The sequence below is a fragment of the Corvus kubaryi genome, unplaced genomic scaffold (genome assembly GCF_017639235.1).
Source record: "Corvus kubaryi isolate FWS band 111438036 unplaced genomic scaffold, C.kubaryi_AGA036_p1.0 130, whole genome shotgun sequence".
Classification (NCBI taxonomy): domain Eukaryota; kingdom Metazoa; phylum Chordata; class Aves; order Passeriformes; family Corvidae; genus Corvus; species Corvus kubaryi.
The window spans coordinates 2,268,820-2,289,238 of record NW_024580665.1 but is presented as its reverse complement, the minus strand read 5'-3'; the positions used below and the strand labels follow the sequence as shown (position 1 = coordinate 2,289,238).

The 20,419-nt window shown below is 39.1% G+C and overlaps 1 protein-coding gene across 8 annotated transcripts in view; it reads right to left on the bottom strand.

Annotated features, from left to right (window-relative positions):
- GRIA3 (glutamate ionotropic receptor AMPA type subunit 3) overlaps nucleotides 1-20,419 on the bottom strand; it is a 148,724-nt gene that overhangs the window by 80,743 nt on the left and 47,562 nt on the right. For all 8 annotated transcript variants that reach the window (XR_006016151.1, XM_042028464.1, XM_042028456.1 and 5 more), the window contains exon 4: nucleotides 1,234-1,421. Coding sequence is in view for 7 of the 8 variants with exons in the window: in XM_042028464.1 (XP_041884398.1) it covers nucleotides 1,234-1,421 (188 nt within the window). In the remaining variant the exon portion in view is untranslated. The remainder of the gene's footprint in view (nucleotides 1-1,233; nucleotides 1,422-20,419) is intronic.

Genomic DNA, 20,419 nt, shown 5'->3' with positions numbered 1-20,419 from the left:
AGAACATTCACCATATTGCCTAAAAATACAGTGTAAAATGCAACGCTGTGTATTAGTATCAGAACCATACCAGAGTTAGGGACCAGCATGGCTTGTGCCCTGTTCCCTTGAGCACCTTTCCTTGTTCTGTAAGTAGCAGCTATGGCACCTGGCTGTCCCCACAGACTGACCCTCAGTGATACACCTCAAGTCTTGCCAGGAACTGAATATTTTGAGAAGGAACACGGTGAATATATTTTTCATGTTTCCCAGGGTTTATGGCGGTGAAGTCAGTTTGTTGGTAGTTTACAATACAACATTTCTAAGAGATATGCTAATGCTTCATGAAATTTAAATGTTATTCTTGATCTATTCCATGTTATGAACCCACAGTTAAATTTATGAAGTGGCAGTAATCAGAGGGTTTTTCTGTCTTAATACAAGTGAATTCCCACATGCCTGTGAATAACCAGGCAGCGTGGATTTGGTTCCACACCAGCACCAGCTTTGCTGTGAGCCCAGGCAGCAGGGTACTGTCCTGCATCTGCTCCCAACAATTTGCATGTTACTACACCTCTTCAAGCACATTGCACAGCACAACCAACGGCACAGGCATTCTGGGTAGCACCCTGGGATGACCAGAGGGTATGGTCATTCCTCTGGGGCAAAGCAAACACTGGGAAAGCCATGCAAGAGCAAAAGAGTCATTCCAAATGCATCTTCACCCACAAAGGCGTTTAGACTCCATCACCCACAATTTAAGCCCGTCAACAGCACTGGCTGTGCAGAGGGGAGGGCTTTATGTACCAAAAAGTACTAATGAGTCATTTGGACTACCAGCTGAATTTTTCATTAGCAGTATTTCCATTTGGGAATTCTTTAAGATGATACTGTGATACTTCACTGGCTTTTCATTTGTTTCATGATCCACTTAAGAAACTGCAATCCTTACAAGCAGCCTTGATTCCAGTAATGTTACTCTGGCAGCTGAGGTTTTAGGTTCTTAACCTACTTAAAAATAATTCATTATTAACATTTGGGAAAAAATATCACAGAGATGTTTCCTGGTAGGTTACATGTAAGTGCTGCCACCAACTATGGGCATCACTGTGGCATCTTAATTTTACTAGGTAACTGGCCAGTTGCTGGGACTCACGTCTCAAAGGATACTCAATTAATTTCTAGAAAGAAACAGTTCTGGACATATTAACGATGACTGTCAGAGAGATATCACAATTTCTGAAAAGCAGATACCTGTTCCAAAATGGTGTTGATTCTGTCTACTTCACAGTCAATTAAGTATCTTTTTTCTTGCCGTCTGTCCATCTCCTCTATAATTCTTCTGAACTCTTGAACATCTTTTATGCTTCCTACAGATCTGGCTGTCACTTGCCAGTTGTTCTGTACTGCTGCTTCCATAATTGCCTGAAGAATGGAAAATCCTGTGGGGGAAGAGACAATGTGACAATTTAAAAGCAGAACAAAAATAAAAACTAATTTGAATGTTTGACAAAGGGTTCACAAAAACTTGCATCATCTAAGGAGACACAGACTAGCTGAGAGCCTGCAAGTGCTTCATTACTTGAGAAAACAACAGTGTAGGGACCACTTTCTTCTTTCAGCTATGCCATCAGCAAAGTCGCTGACTTCAGCAGAAGGTCTTGGTGCCATATTACTGCAAGGCATATCAGAGTCTGTCCAATATACCATATTACGATCCTCTCAGGGATGTTTATGGTCATGCTGGGGTCTGTACCAGCTGAGAATAGGAGCCTGCAGCCGTTACCTGGGCAGAAGTCCATCAGACTGAGGAGCGGGACAGAAGGGGTGATTTGCCTGTGCAGACTGCAGCAAGGGGTCATTAGCTGGCAGGGATCCAAGCACTGCACAAGAATGCCAATTAAGTCATTGTACCAGTCACTGGAGCCACAACCACAAGAGAGTATTTTACTGATACTTTGATTTCAAAAAAAGTTTTTAAATATGGAGTCTAGCAGCATTAAACACACTTTCAATGCATTCATTGAGATAATACCAACTCATTTAGCATCCTCAACACAGGAGAGAGGTAAAGAATGACCAAGGACTACACAGTGGGAAATTACAGAGGCAAGCAGCATTTCATTTCTTGCGAACAGCCATGCCTTGGCAAACGGCAGAACCCAAGTCAAGTCCCTAAGTGAAAAGTGGTGGAACTAAAGACAGAATCTCTGTCAAGTCACGCTTGTGTAGGAGTTATCAGATATTGATTTGCATCCCTTTACTTTAGTATGTAGCTGGGAACTTGGTGTACTACCTGTTTTCATTCAGGAAATTTGATTTTGTGCATAGTTCCAATAGTTTCAATTCTGAGCAGATGCCAAGCAAAGACAGAGGTCATATACTTCAAGCACACAGAGTGGTTTTCAGTAGAGTTTTATTGTACAGAAGCATATCCATGTGAGTGCTGTTTCTGTCCAGATAATTTACTTGCAAAACTTTCAGTCCAATAATTTAGTCATACTGTGGATTTCTTATCCACAGCCAGACTTGAAAAGTTTCCACACAAGCACATAAACATACAGGATCAACAACCAATTAACATCAGTTCCCTACGCTTCTGAAACTAAAAGGAGTTTTGAGCTACACATTCACTGCTTTGTCAGAGACTGAAATATTATAATTTATGACTTAAACATTTTCTTGAAGGACTTTTAAAACTGTATTACAAAAGCTGCAGAGAAGACTACCACACCCTGAATGGGGCCCTGACTGAGGCCTTACACAGCTCACTGATGAAGATCAGATAAAGTAACAACTCAGGGCTGGGGACATTCACAAAGCACAGGCTTAACACCTCCAAGGTGGAGAGACCACAGCCCCAGGGCTATCAGCTGCCAGGCTCCCACAGACCCCCGAACCAAAGGATGGAGGGAGGAGAGGCTTGGGGTATCTTGGAAAAGCCTGTGGTCAGCAGCGCAGTGGCTGCCCATCCTCCACTGTGCAGAGGAGCCCAGCTGAGGGGTCCTCACTGGGAGGGGGAAGCTTACCCACAGCAGAAGGGGTGACATGGCCCATCACAGGGGCCCGCCTCAAAGGGGTTTCCAGACCCTGCACCAGATCACCAGAGGTGATGCAAAAGATCCTCAGTGTTGCAAGGGGCAGTGTCACGTTAGCCCCTGCAAGGGGCGACACATGGGCGTTCCCACCTGGCCCAAAGTGTCTATTAATGCACGGAATTCTGCACCCTTTGGCGTGTGGCGTGTGGCAGCATGTACCGGCGTGGCCACGGCAGCGACAGGGGACTCTCACCACCAGCAGACCAGATGGAGGGGAACAGTGAGACATCGTTGGGACCCTTGGATGGGTGATCTGCTTCTACCTAACCCCTGTCACCTCTCCCTGTCCCCCCACCCCCCACTCACACTTCTTTTTTCCATTTCTTTCTTTCTCTCTTTTTTTCTTTTCTCTTCCTTTCTCTTTGCCCCTTTTACTATTAAATAAAATACATCAATTTTTTGGCATCAACATCTAAGTTCATTTAGTTTTAATCTCGTTTCTGGGAGTATTTTGTACCTTCTAAGTTCTTTCCAGTTTATGCACAGAGATTTAGCTTTCTTTGCTTTTCTGAGTTTAAACCAGATCGTAACATGCTGCAAATTACACCAATAACTATTCTGAACTCAGACATCCTTGCAGAGGTACAGTGATAACAAAAAACTTGTGCTGCAGCCTGATCTTCCACAGCCTGCTGTGAATCTGTAGTGGCTGTCTGAAGCCAGAGGAGCTGCACCATTACCTCATTACAGACACAAACAAGGGAAGAGTGATTTTCTGGATTACAATTAGGTTATTGTAATTTACCGTGTGACTTCCTTAGGTCTCACTCAAATGCCCTCACTTTCCCTGTGCAGCCTCCTTGATTCTTAATGCTTTTCCTCGTATGAATGCACTTTACTATCCCATGAAAGGTGGTGACAATTAATATGTACACTGGTTGAGAATTCTTTCTGGCATCTTCTTTCCTCTGAGACTAGTGAAAGAGAGGCATTTACATATGTATAGTACAATGAACTCAGTCTTCCTTAACATCATATTTTACAAAAATGGTTGTGATGTCTGTGACAGCATTGTGATTCCATTACACGTAGGAGGAAGATCTAAGCCTAAGATACTTTTTTGGCTGCAAATGAGGAACTTTTATGTGGAAACATAAATACCACTAATGGGGATTTACGAATGCCCTGTGTACAAAGACGTGCTTTTAAAAAGACATGATTCCACTAAGTAATAAATATTTACAACTTTGTTTCATCATTCATGTAACATCTAAGTATGAACCTTGAGCTTGCTGTAAACAACAACAGTCTGTAAGTCCAGGTTTTTTTACTCCAGATTGAACAAATCAGTTCAAAATATTATGAAAAACTGACACTTCTAACATACCTGTAGTTCTATTTTTTGCTAACGACACATACAAAGCTTGTGAACTGTCTCAAAGAAAGAAGGAAAATGAATATGCTGGAGTGAAGATGCCATTGGTTGACTGTCATGCTCCCAGTTTCAGTTAACACTGAGTAAGAATTTCCCTTGTCAAACCTTGAATATCTCAGAAGAAAGCTGGGGAATTTTCCTGATTTTGTGCAATTGCATGTTTGTGGGGGTGTGAGTATATGTGTTTTTGTATGCATGTGAATTAGTCAGTGGTTACCATTTCAAGAAAGAGAAGAGCAAGATTACTCAGCAGCCTTTCTCCTATGCATGAAAATACAACTACAGTAAACTAAGAGCGAAAAGTGTCAGAGCTTTGTAATTTCTGTCTTCTCTGCCTCCTGTTTCTCCTTGTCACATCAAGTCTTTACAATCACAGTCCCCTCTACCCTTGCCAGTTCTTGAAATCCTCCCTATGGGTACCATCTCTGCTGTGCCAGCTCCTCTCTCTTGGGCCTGCTCCCATCCTTGCTTTGAGAAGAACCATTTGCCCTTCCTGCAACAGCTCGTTAGGCCAATCCTCTGAAGATCTTTACAGAGCCCATTCCTCAGGTTTACTAAAGCTTGGTTCAAACCTCCTGCTCTCAGGAAGGCAGCACTTGCAACCTCGCTGTTCCAGCGTCAGGTCTCTCCCCATGTCTAATGCCTTCAGCACCATTTGCTGCATTTTACATCGTTACCCATCACGTGGTATTTCCATAAACAACATGTTCCAGGCTCCAGCTGTACTTTACCATTAAAAGAGCAGTTACATAAGCAATATGATTGTTTAACTAAAAGGACCATTTTATCTTCAAATGTGAACTTTTATTTCTCTTTAGCATAACAATGCAAGCTGTGCCATTTTGGGAGCACTGCCTGGGTGATGGACAGGGAAATTATTTCCTGTGTTGTGTGCACCAGTGACCAGGCCTGCACACAGTGCTTTTCCACACCCTGCCCTCAGGACACACACCTGTGAAAGCTCCTCAAGAAATGCTCACCCCTGAGCACCCTGGAGGTGCAGAACTCTTACAGGTACCTCTCATCTTGTTCCCCCTAAAGGAGAAGGCAACAGCCAGCCATGGCAAATATCTCTGGTCTGAAGTTTTTGTCTGGTGTGCATGACATCTACTCCAAAAGACTAAAGAACTGGTAATTCACCACAGGTCTGTGGAGAAGTCGTGCAGGAAGGGCTTTTACCAATACTGTTGCCAATTCATACTACTTCCATCAAGACAGACAAAAAATACTAGGTAAGGCAAGAAAAACTGTCATCCTCCTAGAAGATGACAGCAATGAGATTATCTTGAAATGGGTACATAATACCATCACCAAAAATTCAGTGGCTGCTCATTCTGTAGTCATTAATACCAATACAGACCACAAGCAAAATTTATCTAGACTCTAATCTGATCTTTCAACCTCTTTTTTTAGTCATACCTTGGATGTGAAAAAGTAGTAGGATAAAAGGCAGGCATTTTTCTGGAAGCACTGTTTCTGAGGTTAGTTCATCTGAAGGCACCACATCCCTTCTCTGCACTATGTTATTAAAAAGGTGCCATTACAGATTTAAGAATAGTCTGGTCACATAATGGCTGTGGCCATACTTGCCAGGTCATGTAACACACATGTTGCTCCTGTTATCTTTGAGGGCAACCTCACAAGTCAATCTGATCTGCACCACTAAAAGCTTAGATGATCCTGGCCTTAACATTCATATATGCCATTGTCTGGCTTATTCTTAAAATAGTGATGAATTCAAAGAGCTAACCCTCATCTAAACAGCCTGCAAAATGATTGGGCTGAAGGTAAGTACAGCAATAAAACAGGTGCCCAGCCTGCCTCTCAGTGAGCTGAAGCAAGTATTTTGAGTTTTGCAGACTGAAGCTTGCAAAGAAAGAAATCATTCTATATAAATTTCCCTTAAAGCAGGGAAAATATTATTTGTTGCAATGCTATCTCTGTTCTTTAAGCAACCCAGATGGAATTACATTCTGGCCAGTCCTCCCTGAAGCTGGACTAAGAAACAAATGCAGCTAGTATCTTCCTGCTTTTGCCAGGGAAGTAAAGTCTGTGACTCAGCCCTTCTGATCATTCCTTCGATACAAGCATCTCTCCACTGATCCTACTAACACAAGAGAAGAGGACATTTCACTCTTTTGCATCTCTGAAAGCTCACAAAACTTCTCCCACATCCACATAGGCAAAATTCATCTCAGCAGTTTTCTCAGCCATATGAAATTCTATGTGCTACATGACTGAACTTACTCTTGTTTAAATAACAGCAATCATTAATGTGACATGACGAAACAATCACACTGGAACATCGGTAGTGCCACATGAGCCCTTGCAGCTGGCACCAAAGTACTTACTGAAAAAAGTTACCACTTATTTAAATCTCTTTTCCTGAATGTTCTTGCTAAGATCTTGGACCTTTAGCCTTCTACAGAAATGAAAGAGCACTTGCTCTTCCTTTTGCCTTGATGAGTACCAACGACCTATGAGGGGTGTACTTTCCTGACATGCAGCATGCTTGTGACACCTGAATGAACATTGGCTCTGATCTGAATATGTGTGTTTTGAACTATGTATCTGGGATGTGATACAAAGATCTACGCCTCTGGCCCACGAGTGAATTTCAGGGACTTAAGTGTCGAGCTGTGTTTGTCAAGAACACAATGAGATCACCAAAAAGGAAGCCATCCAGGCAAGTGATTCCCCCTGACAAATACAATTTCTATGACGCCAGCTTACACTTCAAGTGTACCAGAGGTCGGTAAGTTGAGATATACTTGGATATTCTGTGTGTTTGGCACTGAACCTAACACTAATTTGAAAGCAAACAGATCAACATGTAAGGCACGAGTAAAAAAAACAACTAGCCAACCCCAAACATTCCCCATCATCCAAAATCCCAACATGTCTGTGGGGTAAGTACGCTTTGTATAACCCAGGTCTGCTTAAGAACTTCATAACCAGGGGAAGAAGCAGCGAACAAGCTACTAAATGAGTCACCAGGAAGCAATTCAGCAAATGCTGAGGACCCTGGAATGCTCTTTCAGCCTAACAAACTTACATTCAAATTATTAAATAAAATAGAGTAAGTGCAATCCATCTAGTTTTGACCTGATCACTTCTAGCTGGTAACCAACATGTAAAGTGTTACACTCCACTACTCTGGTAGCAGACAACCTTCTAGATCAAGCAACAAACACATTCTAATGATTTTTTTATTATTATTTCTGCTTTTTCTGTTCTGTAAACCTCTAGTTTCCCCTGTTAAACTATGGTACTGCAACCTGTCATCCATAAACAGAGAAATATGCACAAATAGGTATGACAGCTTGGTTGAGTGAATGTGAACTTGCCTGGCTCTAAAGGAGAATTTGCAGGAACCATCTGGTTCATATTTGTTAGGGATGGGATACAGCTAAAACTGCAGAAATTCAGAGCTGCTGAATGCAAGTGAAATACCTTTTTTTTCCCCTAAATGGCTCTTTCTGAATCCATTTCACCTTGATCTATTCTTTCATAACAACCTTGCATCTAACTCATCTCTCATTTTATTCAAGTTTTAGGTCAATGCAACTACAGTGTTTTTGAATTAAGCTGTGCCAGTGTAAAATGAGAGCAATGTAGTAAGGGATCAAGGAGTTCAATAACCAAGGACAAGACAAAAAGATGCCGTAAGCAATGCTGTCATTTCCGTAGGGGGACTTATTCGTATGACTTTCACAATGTTGTGGGCAAATCTGCTGGTGTAGGACAGATAGGGATCCCTCAGTACAAGGATATGATCCGAAGTTTATCAGAAGAGCTGTGTTCTAGTTTTAGCTTTGCTATGCAAATCTTTATTTAAATAATTTTCAAAGGAATATTAATTGAGTGAACAGCTTCTATATAGAGACTGGAAACAGAACAGACAAGATGGAATCACTTCAAAATCAGAGTAAATTCCACTTGAGGAAAATATAACAGGTAAAAAATTTTGTAGAGAAGGCAGAACTAGCACAGAAAATCAGAAAAAGGAATAACGAATTTTGAGAAGTGACAAAAGGTGAAGAGCACTGTGTTGTCCAGTGGTATGGGCTGTAGGGTATCCTCTGTGTACTGATGCTGATGAAACTGATACTGATGCTACCAGAGTTGTGAGGGCACTCTGTCACCAGACAGTGCTGAGATCTGGGAGACATGGGCCCAAGAGTAGTGGAGAACTCTTCCGAAGGGAAAATTTTTACATGCAAATGGAAAAATTGTAAAATGACATTAGCATTAAAAGTAATTAACTTCCAAGCTTTCGAATATCTGAATAACAAAAAAATAATTAAAATGCCTAAGTACATTACTCCACAGAGTCCAGGGCTTTGTCTGTCCAGCAGATCCCAAACCCTAAAACTAGGCAGTAAGCATGGTACTTGTCACACACACAGTGAGATACAAATCTATGGAGTTAAATTCCTATGATATTTATGACCAACACCAATTTCCCTGAGTGCCCTGAATTCTCCAGCAAGGACATGCTCCAAGTGCCATCAGCAAACCCAGAATAAACCATTTTCTGACTATCCTGCATCCTACTGGTATCAGGAAGCTAACACCATAACCGTAGTACAATATCACAGCCTTGCCCAGATGCAGCTTTCTGTAGAGGCTTCTTTCCCTTGTCTTCTTCATCTTTGAGCTCTTCTAGCTCACAAGTGGTTTTGCAGCCTCACTTACGGCCTCTTCCATGGAGCAAGCAAGAAGCCTTGCTGCTTGCAACAGACCAGCCTTCAGCTGTAAAGCATTTGAATGACATAATCAGAACAGAATTTTCTTTGGGTAAAAATAGAGGAAACCAAGATACACAGATATTACCAGCCATTTCCTCCAGACCCACCAGAGATTTTTTTGTTGTTTTTGTTTTTGTTTTCATTACCCCTGTGCATTGGTAACTGAAAAAACCAGATCTAGTCACCATGGATAGAAAATATCTCAGCCATAATCCTCCTGACATCAGACACCATGAGCTGACTATAATGAAGCCTAAGTGGACTTCATCTGTCCTTAACTTCAGGCACATTTGGATGACAGTCTCTTATATTCTTCTTCTAGTAGGGAGGGAAAGAGAGAGATGCTGTGTAATTTTTCTGTTTGAAACATGCATGGAAATCAATGGAAGAAAACACATAAAAGAATAAAGTTGTGTAAAGCATCATCATCAGGTATCACTCACAATGTCTACCTGCAATTGAAAAACTAAACCAGAACAAAAATCCCAATGTGTTGACTAACACTCAACCCATGAGGCTGATTACTACATGTTAAAAGTACATATCTAATCGTGTTTACACATTTATCTCAGAATAAATGATTCTAATTAGGAATCAAAGAGTTAACAATTATCCGTCTAGGAAAGACAACCTGTCTGCTAAACAACAGTAGCACATTCCATGTAAAGCCACATTCCATCCATATGGCATCCCAGAATACATTTTTCTCTTATTTACTAGAGCAAGCTGAATAGCTCCAAGCCCCCAGTGAGCTGGGATACTGATGGGAACCATTATTTATTATTCAAGGTAAAATTGCATAATTGTGATACAATTACAAATAGAGTTAAGAAGGAAAGTATTGCAAGGAATTATCATCTGAGAAAGGAAATAAAAATTAATTCTTTTTAAGCTTAAATAACTTTTTTAGCCAAAAGAGAGAATCACTGCCTTTATTCTGTTAAAGGCAATAGATGTTCTGGAAAAAGGAAACTTACTCATTTATCAACAGCAGAGGATTTTGAAAATACCTAAACTGACTTCATATATTCAAACAGTGAAAAACATAATTTCAAAGTATGCTGTAAATTTAAAAATATTGGGAACAGAAGTTAACTCTTTACCACAATACATTAAGGTTTTTGGTATGAGTGTGCAAGAGTATTGCTGTCTGCTTTCTCTTGAACACGTTTGGAACTACTGAGTCTAAAAAGTGATAAATATTATTCCTTTGAAGAAACAATCACAGGAGATTATGGTAATCAGACTATGAATCGAAATACATATTCATCATAAAAAAACCCTGGGTTCACCTCAGATAAATGTCTTGGAAAAAAATAATACTAGTTGAATTGTCCTCAGTTATAGTAAAGTTATTCTTTCTATCTGACCTTCAGTCAATCATGTTAGAAAAATATTTATTCCTCTTCCTAACCTTTATCTACACTTTCCTTTTTCAAACTACCTGAGCAAACAGATTTTATGCCTCTGAGAATTTTCATTAACAGATGCTATCAGCCTTTCAAAGTCTCTCTTCATCAACATCTCACCCTTTAGTAGCCAGCATTTTAATTGCCCTTGCAGCTAGAATATGTCTTATAGCTCAACCCATAAGTTAATTTCCTTTTATTTATTCTGAACACACACACACACACACACACACAAAAAAAAAGCAATCAAAGGGTGACTACTGATCTTAAAAGTATTCTGAAATTTAAATGAGGTTTTTTATGGTAATATAAATGATAATTTATGGATCTATATTCACAGTCTGCATATGTGTTTCTTTTTTGTCACTTAACTGGCTATTTCTGCCTCGTTTTTGCTAATAGCTGGCAATATGGAGCTTTTATATAGCACTATTTCCTATGTTTTTTCAGTACAACATTTCTCTTAATAACAATGATGTATTTGTTAATTACAAGGCCTCATATTAATTCTAGACCGGTCTGTATAGCCCCCAACTACTTGGTAATACAGATTTAGTCTGAATTGAGCTTGAACATACAAATATAGTTGTACTGCATTGACCAGAGCACAGAATGTAACATCTGACCTCCTTTATACTGATTCCTCCTGTAGTGATGGCACAGGATGACAATTTACAAAGTTACTGGAGAATTCACATGGCATCAGTAGGCAACACCTAACCGAGCACAAAGCTTGGGGCTAACAAGTTACCTTTCAGAACACTTCACTCAGATGAGGTGGCAGAACGAGGATGGGCTGGCTCAGTGCTCTGTATCAATGACCTGACCCCCTTCTTTCTTGCAGGATAATGCTCTGTGTCTCAAAAAGAACCTGGTTTATTCTGCAGGGTGGTGACACACAACAGGCTCATGTAAGCTGCAGATTAGAAACTTCCCACTGCCTGCCAGTCAGGAAATCCCTTTGGCTTTACCTGCTATTCAGAAAGAGACCAAAGGGGAAACAATGCCTTGCTTTTATTATTCAAACTTGTAACCTTTGGCTCTTTTGCACCAAAAATCACTAAGAAATTTAGCATCAGATATCCCTCCTCTCCTAACACACAGAATATGTTTTGGCTGTTGTGTTATATTTTGCACCTTCTAAATACAGGGATTGGAGCCAGTAAGCTCAGATGGGGGAAGAAACCCCGGATGTGTGTCAGATCTGTGGTCAGTTACTGCACATGCTGTTCCTGATTTAGCTCAGGAAGGCAGCTCACATGAAATATTAGGCTGAATTATACATAAATGTGCAAACATTTCAGCATAAGGATTCACTAAACAGAGACAGGGATGTGATTCAAACATTTAGCTCTGGCTTCATCTCTCCAAGTTTTCATGGGCTCAGTTGGGGAAGGAAACAGAGAGGCATCCTTGGAGTTGGCTCCACAAACCAGCAAGGTCTGGGCTTCGGATCCAGACTTTTCTACAGCATGAGATATTTACAAAAAAATAAGAAAAGAATGGTAACATTGCTTAGGCAGAGGCAGATTTTGTCTAATTTACTGCTCTGATAATTGACAACTGGGAAATACCAGTATGACAGGCTTCACAGAGAAACTGGACTCAGGGAATAACCTGTATGACTTCAAAGGAAACTTCAGCAGAAGCTCAGCCTTACCTTACGATCACCTTGGGCAAAACCTGGTCCTGCATATAAAGAACCTTTTGACAGACATGCATATGCCCTCAAAATTTCTCCAAAAATTAGCATAATGGAAGTGGGCACTGCTGGATCACCATGAACATGGAATAGTATCAGCAAAAGGTCATGCATTCTTCATGAATTCATGTCCTCCAGATCTTTGCTAACTGCTGCTGAGCTACAGACTCATATCTCTCCATGACGCTACAGTAAAATCATTGAATGTATAAAACTGTGTTTCTTAGTTTTATCTTATAAATAAATGTAGAATAAAAGTCTTGTTCTTGCATGTGTATGTGGTAAATACTAAAGATTCTGTTAAATGATCTAGAAATGGCAATAACCAGAGAATTTGAAACAACTAATACTTTTGCCTATGATTATCTCAGAAACAGGCTCACTTCACAGTACAGCAGAGGTAACATTTTCACAGGTATCTGTCTTCCATTTTCAAAAGTGACTTGGGTTGGATGGTGGGAGCAGGTTTTCAGAGGCAATTAAGTTGCAGATGCTGAAGAACCTCATCAGGTGAGGTACCTGCATTCCACTGTCTTCAATGACAGCCACACATAGCTCTCATTGATGTGCTTTTCACAATGTCACTCTGTGTGTGTTGAAACCCTAAACACCTCTGAAAGACCTGCCCTGTGTGCCTTTGGAAATCACTTACCAAAATAGGATATCTGCATCTCAGGATATGTACTCTGTGGCCTGCTTAAAAGTGGCACAGAATTCTCTACAGAATATGTGTTAATTAGTTCTTTCACTGCAACGTGTTCAACAAGTGCACAGATAAGGACTGTCTGACTAAGTGGGACGTACATATATCTGAGACAGACTATCAATTGTTAGCTTGAAGAAGAAAAGGAAGATAGAAAATTCCCTTCCAGGGTTGCAGAGCAGTAGATTATCTATTACAAGGAAGTGGTTGCACGTAAACCACATACTCCCTGTTTTCATAGTTTCAAACTAAATTGTTTTTAATGTTTTCTCAGAATTGCTTTGTAAAATTAGGCAGCTGTAGCAAACACATCCTTGAGACCAGACAGGCTCAGTACTCTGATTATGTTGGGCTTTACACACAAAAATGCTGCCAAGTGTTCATTATTATTTAAAATACTTATATGTTATTTGAATATTCAATCTGATATTCAGTGAAACAAAGGAACTCTTTTATTCCATTTGCTTTGATATTATACTGATGCATGACTACTCTTCCATGAATCCAAAGCCTCACAAATCTGATTGCATGGTTAGCAAACTACAACAGTTAGCAAACTAAAATATGTAAGAATTTTAGCATTATCTAATCCGAAGGAGAAAATATACAGTAACTGGCATACACAGCTAGAAGCCCAAGCACTGATAGTTCTGATCTCCCAGTTTACCATTACTGTAGTCTTTCAAGGAAAGAAAGATTTCACAGAACAATGGAGGTCCCTGGTATGAAGAGGGGAAAAGTTGTAAGTGTTTTCCGCAAATCAATACTTTAAACCAAAAGGTTCTCGTTTCATCACTGCCCTACTATGGTAGGGTGACACTTCTTGTCTACTTCTATTTTTTATCCCCAAGTAAACAAAGTAAGATTTCTTTAACACTTCCTGCCACTGTAGTTATCTCTGCGCAGGTATGAAATACAAGTTAAAACCAGGTCGGTCACGCCTGCAAGAAAATGGAGTTGACTTCAATAAGAAATTTCCATCTAACCTTACTAATTATTAATGTACAGATGTTCTAGGCTCAAAATATTATGCCTGTGCTTACTCCAGGGAGCTGGTCCCCCCTGATTGTACTCAGTACTAACCAACACTCTCCCTGCAGTGAAATAGCTAGCCAACATTTTTCTTTTTATAGCAAAAAGTTCTATTATTGTTGTTTCCAAAAAAAGAAAAAAAGGGCAATAAAAGTGCAAACATTTATAAAGCATATTCTTTAAACACTGGATTATGATTGTGCTATGTAAAGTAGTGTAAGAGGTCTAGAATCACATTCCAGCTGTAGCGTTATGTTTAACAGCTCCCAACAAGGTCTTAGCTCTCAGTGCCAGATATTCTTGCTCACTGTTTGGAGCATGCCCCATCCCTTCATTGATTCCTTTTCTTTTTATTCTTTTTAATGCAGCAAAAGTTTTGTCCCTTTTTTAAAAGGTCTACACTTTGCATCTCTCTCCTCATTCTTTGGATATCCCTTTTGTCTCTCCTGTAATGGAAATCTTGTCTTCACTCCTGTCTTTCAGAAATAGCACTGTTGTCCTCCTCTGCTACACTTCATGGCTTCTACTCAATTTACTTCCCCCATCGTGATTCACCTCTGTCACTTTGGATGACATGGAACTGAGGGACAATTCAAAATAAAGGCACTCTGAAACACAGAGGGCTGAGACCATGATCCTACTAGCATGCAGTGAAGCACATCCCGTCTACACCTCCATTGATTTTGTTACATCAGTGGTCCAGGTACTCTGGGATAAACCACTTCAGACCTTCAGCCTATCCTAAGCACACTTCCAAATGTCCTCTGTACTCAGGACTCAGGAAATGAGTGGATTTTTCACATTATCTATCCCGAACAACAGAAGAGAAATAACTTGACTTTCTAATTCCTCAGCCTTCCACATAATACTCCCACCTCATTTTCCACATACAGTAGTATTTTACTCTCCCTATTACATCCTGGAACTGTAACACCTTGGGAGTGAAGCAGGAAGAGAGCTAAATTAACTGTCTATGTTCTAGATCTTGCCCATTCCCTGCCAAGAGTTTTAAAACAGTGACAATTAACATTAGCCTAAATCTGCTTCAGCCAAAGCCATGTGGCATTTTTGTCGGAATTCAGAGATCATTTGCAATTATTCCAGCCATATTTCCAAAGAGATTAGTGTGTATTATTCCAGAAAGAGTTTACAAAAGATCTAAGCATCTAAACCTGAATGACAGGAAAGACCCTTTGCCATTCTGAATGTAAAATATATAAAATAATTGCCAAAGAAGGGATAAATTTGAATTCAAATTATCACATTTTAGAAAGTCACAGAGAAAAATTCACAGCCAACTGACATGATATTCAAGCAGTATGGAAAAGTCTAATACACTGGACATACCTCCCATTGACTCCTCTAGGAATTCTGAATGGAGCTGAACATCTGATGTGGCACAGGAAAGCTCTTCCTTGCTATTATTTGTATTTTCTTGCTTGATTTTCCTCTTAAATAAAATACATTATTGACAATTTGAGAAAGATTTCACTCCCTACTGAAGATTCAGTTCCTGTGGCCTTCACATAGTTTCTCAGAGCAACAACACTGAGCATGATCTTCAAACACACTCTGGACCCACCTTTAACACTCCAGTACCATGGGATTGCTTTGAAGTACTCAGGGAGCTTCTGCACCAGCAGTTGTCTTTGAAAGAATGACTTAAATTTTCACTTGGCATTTGTAGACCAAAATTGTGCCTTTTCTCCCAAGTGTTCCAGAATAACATTATCAGCAAAAAAAGGGGGGAGATGAAGACTCTGATGTAGCAGCACTCAGACTGCATTAAAGCAGTTGCTCCACACTAAGGTGGAATGTGATGGAAGCCAGCTTTTCCTTACTTTGATGGATCAGACTGCATCACTCTACACTGCATAGCAAATAAAACTGCAACACCTGTATCTGACGTACGCATATTGACCTCAGTGATGTATTGCTAAAAGGCTATTTCCAATATTCTTTCTCCCAAAAGCCACATGAATAATACACTTCATTTCTTTGGAAAGGATCCCAAGGAAACAAAAGTAAAAGGAAAAAGGGATACATCTTTAAAATATTTCTATGGTGCCCTTTTTTATTTTTTTTGGCCAGAAGCCATGTAATTCTTTTCTGGCTAGCTTGTTCTGTCACAAACAGAATGACCTTTATTGAATGGTCAGCAAATGTGACAGTTTTAACACAGCTACAGTTGCGGTGATACTGATGCACCAAGATTGTACCCTTGCTCACAAAATGCAGAGGCTCCATTGGGTATTATCAAATCAACTCAACAGCAGCTGAATGCAACAATCCAATTAGTGAAACAAGCACAGTTCATGCATAAAGTCTCTTCCAGGAACCATTAGAAAACAAGACCCCAATGTACAGAGACTTGCCTTTTAAACTGCATATTTCTATTAACTTCAGAAGAAAAAAGGATTACGTTGCAGTTTGACATATCTAAAAAGACCAGAGGTCTAGAAGGGGCCTTCTTATAACACTGTGGTAGAACTGGCTGCTAGAACACAATAGGGCGCAGTGGTCCTTTATGATCAGGGCCACAGCTGATGGTAGAGACATCAACTTCTCCATTCTCCACAAGGAGTACAAAACAAGCTTGCTCTCCTGGCAGGGCAATTTTTTGTTATGTAGCTTAATGGATTTTGGAGTCTCTTCCGTGTTGCTTAAGGTTTTTGCTTTGAAAACTGAATAGGATGAATGAAAAGCTCCCAGTTTTAACAGAATTTTCATCCTGGTATTTGTAAAGGCTGGCGTGAGAATGAACAATACATGCCACCAGGACTAAGAGATCAGAGTCTTAACACTCCATTTTGTCTAGGTGATCTACTCCATCTGTGAAAATACTCTCACCACTACACGATGCAACTTTGTACCATGCCTTCATTTGAATCCTGTGGTGCCACAAGTACCATTCAACTTCTGTACAAGGCAAGACAAAAACGATGCAAATTAGGCTGCCTGTCTGGAAAGTAAGAGGCAAGAAATATGACAGCAAGCAAACCTGACTGCTTGTTGTCTGGTGGTTCTTATGTCTGGCTAGGACCTACTCCCACCACCCTTGGCTCTTGAGTAGGTCCTTACAAATAGGCATGGTTCTGGCAAGTTTCTGATAATCTTTCCTAACAAAAATACAAACTAACACTTGGGGCAAAGGGAAAGCATCTCTCATTCACACCAATAAAACAGTGTTTAAGAAGTCTACAAAGATAATGCATGATCATCACTACACAACAGTATGGAAATGTCATGGGAGCAAGACCACAGTGAGAAGAAAATGAAACAAACATGAAAAATTTTGTTCTGCAGCTGAACAATTGTAACCAAAACTTGCTATATTTGTTGTATCAAAATGCATTAATAATAATAACTTCGTGGGTTTTTTACTTAGAATGTGTTTATAAATATCTATAAATGATAAATGAATTTCAAATAATTTTATATAATGCAGAAGGGCAATAATTCCATAATTGAATGAATTAAAAATCATAACTAAACATCTGATTTGCTTTTGACCAAATTTAAGACAGGAATATATTTACAGTATGTTTACAGTATCTTAATTTACTTATTATTAAATAGTTATTAATACAATAAAACCAAATGTGGATGATAACAACTAAAGGCAGGTATGCAAGTAATTCTAATCTCAGTAAAATTATATTCTTGGACAAAATAATATGATAAAATATTTAAATAATATGGGGATGTTACTAAAGTAATGTCCTGATAAGTTTCTTTTCGGCCAAAAAAGCAGCATGTTTATTACCTGTAAAGTGTGGTCAGTGGCCACTCTCAAATTTTTGATACCCTGCATATGTATGTGGGCTTATAACTTCACTTACTGTTTATGGAAATGTCCCATTAGCAATTGCAGCTCCTTTAATTCAGTAACAAAGCTGGTGAAATTTTTTTTTCAATTGACATTACACTCATTGGAAGATCAGACCTTTAGGACAGAAGGGGACCACAGTGATAAATTGATATAGGCCAAACTGAAATTATAACTCAGGCTGAAAAAAAGGAAGGAAAATGTTTTTCTAAATGAAAATTAATGACACTTACTTTAAAAACTGAACAAAGATTAAACTAAAAGTTAGGCTTGAAACAGCATGGACCAGATTTCTTGCAGAAAAACTAACACTTTTCAGCTTGGTCCAAAATGAATTTTGCAATTTCTGTTTCACTCAACATTTCCCACTCCTTCTCAGGTTCCACTTGACTTTAAGTTATTCTTTCTATGCTTTAATTCTGTCAGGCAGGAAAGAAAATATACATTTTTTACTTATGTTGAAGAGCTTAGTGTTATGTTATCACAGAATAAAGTAAAAATTCCTTGAAGGAAATGAGAAAAGACTGTGAATAGTAACTTGAGAAGAAGACACTGCACCAAGGAATATTCTGTACAGGACAGTCATTAAAAAAGACTAAAACCACAGAAATACAACAGCTTTCAGGTTTCTTTAACAAAGATGTTCCTAAAAATCCCTGAAGAATCACAGAGAAATCATTAGAACATCATTTTTATTAGCTTACAGAAAACCAGTTTCCCTTGTGACACAGCAATTTCCGCCTTTATTGCTTCTAGACTCTGGTCTCTGTGTGACAATTGAAGCCGCCATTCTTCTTTCTATAATTCACATAGACATACCTCGAGTAATAAAACTGAAGCTAATTCTCAATTTTCTAGCAAAATGTCCACTGAAGCCTCCCTGTTTCCCTTCACTCTAGTGTAGTAATCTGCAATTATTTGTTTAAAGTAGTTCTCAAAATCCCCATTGTGACAGATGTTGCAGAACAGAGCAAAAATGTATTCCCTCCCCACCTTCAGTAATGACTGCAGGTTAAATACAGTAATTAAGTGAAGCTCTACCATCTGACCTCAAGAGTGGTATAAAGCATGACAATCAAAATATTACAAAGTGGTCCACAGCAGAACTTCTCATTATTGATACAATGAACTTATTGTTCTTAAGCAAACATTTTAAATAGCATTCATTATTCATGTGGAGTCCTAAAGATTACCTATCTGGGATTTAGAAAAAAGAACACATTTGAATATCAAAAAATGGCAGATTTTTTAATCTTTTGTAAGAATCGTTTTGTACAAGTTCTTATCTCTGAGGTACAATTTTGTTGTTTGAAATGGACACGTAAAGAAATTATTTTTAAACACATTAGGTCAAATCTTCACCTATGCAAATCTGCATGGTTTCACTTCAAAGAAATGAAATGAATGGCTTTCACTATGCTCTGAGGCATATGCTGATTTTTACACAACTGAACTGACTTGGTTACATCCAGTAGCAGTCTGAATTCCCTGCAGTAAAAGTTTTAATGTTAAAAACATTTTGACAAAACCAAGCTTTTGAGTCAGAGGGAGGTCACTAAAGTCACAGAAACACTATCTGCAGAAAAATGCAAATGAATATCCCATAAAGCAAGAAGGTATCGATGCAAAATGAATAGCACTTAACACTTAAGAACAAATAACATAATCGCTCACATTATCTTTTTATCCATAATTTTCATTGGAGACCAAATAAAATGTTATGAGGACGCAGCTGGCATCTAAAATTCACTATGAGGCAGACAATGATGTGTTTACATTGCCTACTGCTGCCAGTTTTTGAAGATGGTCAACCCAGAGATTACATAAATTAAATCTAAGTTGTAATGGTCTACAGCTGCTTACACTCTATGTTGTATTAATAATGAAAGCTCAGTGTAGTTCTATACACTTCAGACTTTTGAAGGCACTGTTTCTATTCATGCCTCCAGATGTATAGTTTCGTGATAATTCTTAAAATCATGAAAATTACTACCATAAAACTGAGAATTCATAATCAAACAGCCAAGCTGAATACCTTCCTATAAGGAAATAGTGCTTTAATACAGAGATATTACTATGTGGTCACGTCAAAAGGGATGCATTGTTTGGCCTTAGAGGTCACGAATGCAGTGTGTACTCTCCTCTGATTTGGAGCACAAGGAAAACAAGTAAATCAAATGGGTCACTATTAAATGTCTGCCATTCACATCCATTTTGTTGTTTTCTTTGAAAAGGGTAGCTAAGTGGTTCCAGAGAGGATGACTACAATAATAACTACACTAAAACAATATAGATGCACACAATTTTTACTTGCATCAACATCTCTAAAACCAGACAAATAAGCAATGAGACAACCCTGCAAAATGCTTCAGGGCACCCAAATTCATGTTAAGATGTGGATAATAAGTCTGCTTTTTTTACCACTATTTTTTTCTAACTGAAACAGGACAACTACAACATTGTGATGAATGTGTTCCAAAAGTTTTTCTCCAAGCTGTCTCTATGATGTGGAATATCTCTTAAAGCACCACAGACACTTGT